A 7,359-nucleotide genomic window follows, 5' to 3' on the forward strand; every position below is an offset into this window, starting at 1 on the left:
CCATCTGTACTAAAAAAATACAAAAAATTAGCCGGGCGTGGTGGTGGACACTTGTAGTCCCAGCTACTCAGGAGGCTGAGGCAGGAGAATGGCATGAGCCTGGGAGGTGGAACTTGCAGTGAGCCAAGATCGCGCCACTGTACTCCAGCCTGGGAGGCAGAGCAAGACTCCGTCTCCAAAAAAAAAAAAAAAGGAGCAGGGCTGGCCAGGCACAGCGGTTCACGCCTGTAATCCCAGCCAGGACGAGTGGATTACCTGAGGTCAGGAGTTCGAGACCAGTCTGACCAACGTGGCGAAACCCTGTGTCTACTAAATATACAAAAAATCCTCAGGCGTGCTGGTGTGTGCCTGTAGTCCCAGCTACTCGGGAGGCAGAGGCAGAAGAATCGCTTGAACCCAGGAGGTGGAGGTTGCAGTGCGCCAAGATCCTGCCACTGTACTCCAGCCTGGGCAAGAAGAGCGAAACTCTGTCTCAAACATAAAAAGAGCAGGGCTGCCCACTCCCTCTCTGGTGTTTCCCGTTTCTAGTACTAACCTCTTCTATGAAACTTTTCAGACAGGCTCTTGCTGTCACCTGGGCTGGAGTGCAGTGGCGCGATTGATCACAGCTCACTGAAGCCCTGAACTCCTGGACTCACGCCACCCTCCTGCCTCGGCCTCCCATGGAGCTGGGACTACAGGGGCGTGCACAACCACACCCAGCTAATTTTTCATAGAGATGGAGTCTTGCTATGTTGCTCAGGCTGGTCTCAAACTCCTGGGCTCAAGCCTGCCTCGGCCTCCCAAAGTACTGGGAATACAGGCGTGAGCCACCGCGCCTGGCCTCAATGAAACTTATTTCACTGTTTTTCACTTACATGTTTAGGTGTTCATCATGCAGATGTACTTCTCCTTTACTGGACTCCTTACAGAAAAAGATCCCAAAGCCCATCACAGGGTCACAGATGCCCAGTAAATGCTGCTGCACATCACAGAACTGGTGCTTTTTCTGAGATCGCAGCCACGGAGCAGGCTGAAGAGTTTACGGTGCTCTCCTGGCCACCCCGGGGACAGCCTAGCCTCGACCACTGAGAAAGCCGCAGCGCGGGGCCCAGGTTGGAGCCAGTCCTGCCCTAGGGGGTGCGCCCAGCCCAGCGAGGCGGGCCCTCGTCTCTGGAAGCGAAGCTCACGTCATCAGAGGAGAAACTGAGGCCCATGGAGTCGCCGAGCCCCACCAGCCGCGGGCCCAAACCACAGGTCGGACCACGAGGAGGTCACGCGGGCCGCCCCCACCCGACCCGGCCCCACTTACAGGCGGGCCTGCCGCTCCTCTCCTCCTCCGCGCGCAGCCACCCCCGCGCTACCGCTACGGTCGCCATCAGGGCCAGCAGCCCAAGCAACACCGACAGCCCCATGAACTCCGGCATCTGAGAGAGCTCCATGTTGGTTGGGCCACTGCCACCTCAGCCAGTGAGTACACGGGTGCCCGCACGGCTCGGCGGAGTCGCGCACGCACGCGGGGGCGGGGCCTGGCCGTTGGGGCGCCTCGAGCGGCGGGGCCTGGCCGTTAGAGCGCCTGGGGGCGGAGGCTGGTTGTTATAATGACTTCAGGGCGGGGCCTGGCCGTTAGAGCGTCTCAACGTGGGGGGGGGCCAGCTGTTGGGGCGCTAGAGGGGCGGGGCCTGACTTAGAGCGCCTCGAGGGGCGGGGCCTGATTGTTAGAGCTCCTTGAAGGCGGGGCCTGGCCGTTAGAGCGTCTCGAGGAGAGGAATCTGGTTATTAAAGCGCCTCGAGGGGCGGAGCCTGGGTTAGAGCGTCTCGAGGGGCCGAACCCAGAGGTAGCGTGTCTCGAAGGGCGGGACCTGGTTGTTAGAGCGCCTGGAGGGACGGAGCCTGGGTTAGAGCGTCTCGAGGGGCGGGGCCTGAAGTTAGAGAACGTCTCCAGGGGCGGGGCCTGGAGTTAGAGCATCTCCAAGCGTGGAGCCTAGTTATTAGAGCGCCTCGAGAGGCGGAGCCTGGAGTTAGAGCGTCTCGAGGGGCGGGGCTGGGTTGTTAGCGCGTCTCGAGGGGCAGAACCCGGAGGTAGAGCGTCTCGAGGGGCGGGGCCCGGAGGTAGAACATCTCGAGGGGCGAGGCCCGACTGTTGGTGTGTTTCGAGGGGCGGGTCGCCTGGCGGTTGAGGTTGCAGAACTGCGGAGGGCGGAGGAAGGCGGGATTTGCAACCCCTGTTCACGCCTCCTCCTGAGTAACTCACTGATAATTATTTATTAAAGGCGTTATTCCAGCCATCACCACACTGGATCCTCTCAAGGAAGCAGGGCGGGGATTATTATTACCATTTAACGGACAGGAAACTCAGCATCAGCGAAAGATCAGACGGGGTTTTACTTTTACTGCTGGTGGAGAAGGGGAAGAGTAGGCCAGACGCGTGGTGTGGAACAGCCTCCGCAAAGACCTGAGAATCTGGAATGTGGGAAATGGCGAGAGGAGTGGAAAGGTCTGGGGGCGTTGAGCGCTGGCTCCACCCAACAAGCTGCTCATTACTGGGAGAGGTGGGGCAAAAGCTGTGTCTGATGATTCCCTGGATGGACCTTTGTGTGAAAAGACCAAATACAGAAAACCGACAGTGGCTTCGGGGATCCAAGAGGGAGGTGACGGGGACCTGGATTTGGAGATGGCCTGGCAAGTGGAAAGTTAAAAGGGAGAATTTTTAATAGAAAATTTATTTTATTTATTTATTTACTTTTGAGACGGAGTCTCATTCTGTTGCTCAGGCTGGAGTGCAGTGACGCATCTTGGCTGACTGCAACCTCCGCCTCCCGGGTGCAAGAGATTCTTCTGCCTCAGCCTCCAGAGTAGCTGGGATTACAAGCGTGCGCCACCACGCCCTGCTAATTTTTGTGTTTTTTATAGAGACGGGGGTTTTGCCATGTTGGCCAGGCTGGTCTCGAACTCCTGACCTCAGGTGATCCACCTACTTTGGCCTCCCAAAGTGCTGGGATTACAGGCATGAGCCACCATGCCGAGCCCGGAGAGTATTGTTATTTTTTATTTTTTTGAGACAGAGTCTTGTTGCACTGTTGCCCAGGCTGCGTGCGGTGGCACGATCTCTGCTCACTGCAACCTCTGCCTCCCAGGTTCAAGCGATTCTCTTGCCTCAGTCTCCTGAGTAGCTGGGATTATGGGCGCCCGCCACCATGCCTGGCTAATTTTTTGTATTTTTTTTGTAGAGACAGGGTTTCACTATGTTGGCCAGGCTGGTCTCCACCTCCTGCCCTTGTGATCCGCCCGCCTCGGCCTCTCAAAAGTGTTGGGATTACAGATGTGAGCCACCGCGCCTGGCCCAGACCAGGAGATTTTTTTCATAGAAACTTCTTTTAAGGCCAGGCGCAGTGGCTCACGCCTGTAATCCCGGCACTTTGGGAGGCCCAGGTGGGCAGATCACCTGAGGTCAGGAGTTCGAGACCAGCCTGGCTAACATGGTGAAACCCCGTCTCTACTAAAAATACAAAAATTACCCAGGCATAGTGGTGCGCACCTGTAATCCTAGCTACTCGGGAGGCTGAGGCAGAAGAATCACTTGAACCTGGGAGGCGGAGGTTGTAGTGAGCCAAGATTGCTCCACTGCACGCCACCCCGTCTCTACTAAAAATACAAAAATTAGCCAGACATAGTGACACATGCCTGTAGTCCTAGCTAACTGGCAGGCTGAGGTGGCAGAATCACCTGAGTCCGGGAGGTCGAGGCTATAGTGAGCTGTGATTGTGCCACTGCACTGCAGCCTGAGCAACAGAGTGAGACCCTGTCCCCCCCCCCAAAAAAAAAAAAAATGAAGATTCACAGGGGTTTGAAAAAGTGAACAGGGAGGTCTCATGGACTCTTCCTCTCTGTTTCCTCCAATAGTAACATCTTGCATAACTGCAGTGCAATATCAAAACCAGGAACTTGACATTGATGCTATCTACAGAACTTATTCAAATTCCACCAACAAGGAGACAATCTGAAAGACTTATTGGTAGAATTTGGGTTGAACAGACGTGCTCCGTAGGTGTCCTAGTCCCGAAGCCCAGAGTGAGTCAATGTACCGGAGTTGGAGATTCGTGCTGCAAACATTTCCATCCCCACCTGGGAGCCTGCCTTCCTGACAGTCCGGGCCCTTCAGCGATAAGAAGGACCCTCTGAGAAGAGCGGTCGCTGCAGAGGCTGGATGACAGACAGACACACCCGCAATCTTGGGGGAGGAAATGGATCCAGTCAGAGAGCAAATGGAGCGGCCTCATTTCCTTCCCTTTTGTCCTTTGCGGGAAACTGACATTGACTCAGCTGTGGGCAGTGGGGTAGGGAGGGGTGTGAGGGGGTGTCTAGAGCATCCTGAGGCTTGCCCTCCCTATCTTGCTACTTAGGACTGTGGGCCCAGCCATAAACCACTGTCTCCACCATCTCGAGAGAAAGCTACACTTTAAAAAATTTTTATCTATGTATTTATTTTGAGACAGAGTCTCGCCGTGTCGCCCAGTCTGGAATGCAATGGTATGATCTCGGCTCGCTGCAACTTCCGCCTCCCAGGCTCAAGTGATCCTTCTGCCTCAATCAATCTTCCTGCCTCAGCCTCCCAAGTAGCTAGGACTACAGGCATGCACCATCACACCCAGCTAATTTTTGTGTGTGTGTTTTGTAGAGACAAGGTTTCACCATGTTGCTCAGGCTGGTCTCAAACTCCTGAGCTCAAGTGATCCTCCCACCTCAACCTCCCAAAGTGCTGGGATTATAGGCATGAGCCACCAAGCCTGGCTGAAGATGCACTTTTAAGAAGAATTTCATTTACCAAGCATTTTGCATGTGAAATGTATTGATCTAGGAGCATTTTTTTAAATAGAGTCTCACTGTGTCGCCCAGGCTGGAGGGCAGTGGCTCAATCACAACTGATTGCAGCCTGAAACTCCTGGGCTCAAACAATCCTCCCACCACAGCCTCCCAAGTAGCTGGGACTATAGGTGCTCACCACCAAACCCAGCTAATTTTTGAATTTTTCTGTAGAGACAGGGTCTTGCTATGTTGCCCAGGCTGGTCTCTAGAACACCTGGCCTCAAGCAACCCTCCTGCCCTCATCCTCCCAAATTGCTGGGATTACAGGAGTGAGCCACTGCACCCGTCTAATCCAGGAGCTTTGCATTTCATTTCCCTTGCTCACATTCCCTTCCCACAGATGAGGAGACTGATGCTGTAGGAAGTTAAGTGACTTTTCCAAGGTCACATGGGTGGAGAGTGAGCCTGGAGACTAATACATGTCCTGTCTGGCTGCCATCTGTGGATGTGGGGCAAGAGGAAGAAAGAGTAGCCTCTCTTTGTACAACTCAGTTGAGGCTACCAAATTCTTTCACATCCTTGAATTCAGTTGGCCTTTAAGACAGGCCATGTTATAACTTTAATTTTTAAGCAGATGGAAAGAAACACTAGGCTTACATCAAATAATATGCCCAAGGTCAACAAGGAAGCAAGGGAAATAACCCAGAGTCAAACCCAGGTCTACTACACTCAGGATCCATACTTGGGCAGGGCACTGTGGCTCATGCCTATAATCCCAGCACTTTGGGAGGCTGAGAAAGGAGAATCACTTGAGCCCAGGAATTCGAGACCAGCCTGGCCAACATAGTGAGACCCCATCTCTACAAAATAAAAAAATTTGTCAGGCGTGGTGGTGCATGCCTGTAGTCCCAGCTACTCAGGAGGCTGAGACGGGAGGATTGCTTGAGCCTAGGAGTTTGAGGCTGCAGTGAGCAGTGATTACACCACTGCACTCCAGCCTGGGCGACAGAGCAAGACTCCGTCAAAAAAAAAAAAAAAGTTAATAAGGAGGCAGGAGGCCAGGCACGGTGGCTCATTCCTATAATCGCAACCTATGGGAGGCTGAGGCAGGAGTTCGAGACCAGCCTGGGCAACGTAGCAAGACTCCGTCTCTATAAAAAAAAAAAAAATTAGCCAAGTGTGGTGGTGTGGACCTCTAGTCCCAGCTACTCAGGAGGCTAAGGCAGGAGGAGGATCGCTTGAGCCCAGGAGTTCAAGGATGTGGTAAGCTATGATCGTGACATTACACTCCAGCCAGGCAACAGACCTGTCTCAAAAAAAAAAAAAAAAGAACATTGAGAGGCCAAGGCAGGCAAGTCACTTGAGGCCAGGAGTTCAAGACCAGCCTGGCCAACATAGTGAAACCCCATCTCTACTAAAAATACAAAAAGTTAGCCAGGCGTGGTGGTGCACATCTGTAATCCCAGCTACTCGGGAGGCTGAGGCAGGAGAATCACTTGAACCCGGGAGGCGGAGGTTGCAGTGAGCTGACATCACATCACTGCACTCCAGCCTGGGTGACAGAGCCAGGCTCTGTCTCCAAAAAAAGAAAAAAAAGAAAACAAAAAGAAAAGAAAGGGAGACAGAAATCCCTAGGTTTGCCTCCCTCGTGGGTTGATCACACTTTTCAAGGGCAAAGCAAGATGAGTCCCAGGTACTACTGGAGATTGAAGACTTCTAGGGATGTGAGGTGAGGGAAGCTATGGAGAGAAATGAGGCTGGAGGGAAAGCAGGGTTGGATCACAAAGCACTTCAAACACCTGTTCTGAAGCCTGGCCTTGTCAGAGGCAAACAGTAGCCAAAGAAACAACTGAAGCACATGAGCTCCAACTTGCATTGTCTGGAGTCCTCCCTACTTCTGGCCTCTCTACATTAGGTGAAATGGCAACTTTCCGCCTTGTTTAAATAGTGGTTCTCAAAGTGTGGTCCCTGGACCAGCAGCACTAGGAATGCAAATTCTGTTTTTGAGACAGTGTCTCACCCTGTGGCCCAGGCTGAAATGCAGTGGTGCAATCATAGCTCACTGCAGCCTTCAACTCCTGGGCTCAAGTGATCTTCCTACCTCAGCCTCCTGAGTAGCTGGGGGTACAGGTGTGCACCACCACACCCGGCTAATTTTTGTAGTTTTAGTAGAGACAGGGTTTCGCCAAGTTGGCCAGGCTGGTCTTGAACCCTTGACCTCAGGTGATCCGCCTGCCTTGGCCTCCCAAAGTGTTGGGATTACAGGTATGAGCCACCGTGCCTGGCCCTCTAGCTGATCCTTAACAAGCCCTCTAGTTAATCGTGATGCACAGTACAGTTTAAGAAGCACTCATTGAAACCAATTTGAGCCCCTAGATGTAATTTGCAGCTCAAAGCCTCTATTATAGTAGTTCTTGACCTGGCTCCATATTGGAATCACTTTTAAGATGCTGATGTTTATTTTTTTTTTCTTTTTTCTTTTTTTTTTTTTTTGAGTCTCGCTCTGTCGCCCAAGCTGGAGTGCAGTGGCCAGATCTCAGCTCACTGCAAGCTCCGCCTCCCGGGTTCACGCCA

At 53.0% G+C, this 7,359-nt stretch overlaps 1 protein-coding gene across 3 annotated transcripts in view; it reads right to left on the reverse strand.

Annotated features, from left to right (window-relative positions):
• Positions 1-1,641, reverse strand: part of TBL2 (transducin (beta)-like 2) — a 10,588-nt gene extending 8,947 nt beyond the window's left edge. The window contains exon 1 of one of the 3 annotated variants that reach the window (XM_011930408.1): positions 1,292-1,641. In XM_011930408.1, the coding sequence (XP_011785798.1) occupies positions 1,292-1,421 (130 nt within the window). In that variant the 5' untranslated portion in view covers positions 1,422-1,641. The remainder of the gene's footprint in view (positions 1-1,291) is intronic. The other 2 variants (XM_011930413.1, XM_011930411.1) reach the window with 2 other exon arrangements.
• Between the last annotated feature and the right edge of the window lie 5,718 nt (positions 1,642-7,359).

This window comes from Colobus angolensis, unplaced genomic scaffold (assembly GCF_000951035.1).
Source record: "Colobus angolensis palliatus isolate OR3802 unplaced genomic scaffold, Cang.pa_1.0 Scaffold120, whole genome shotgun sequence".
Lineage (NCBI taxonomy): Eukaryota > Metazoa > Chordata > Mammalia > Primates > Cercopithecidae > Colobus > Colobus angolensis.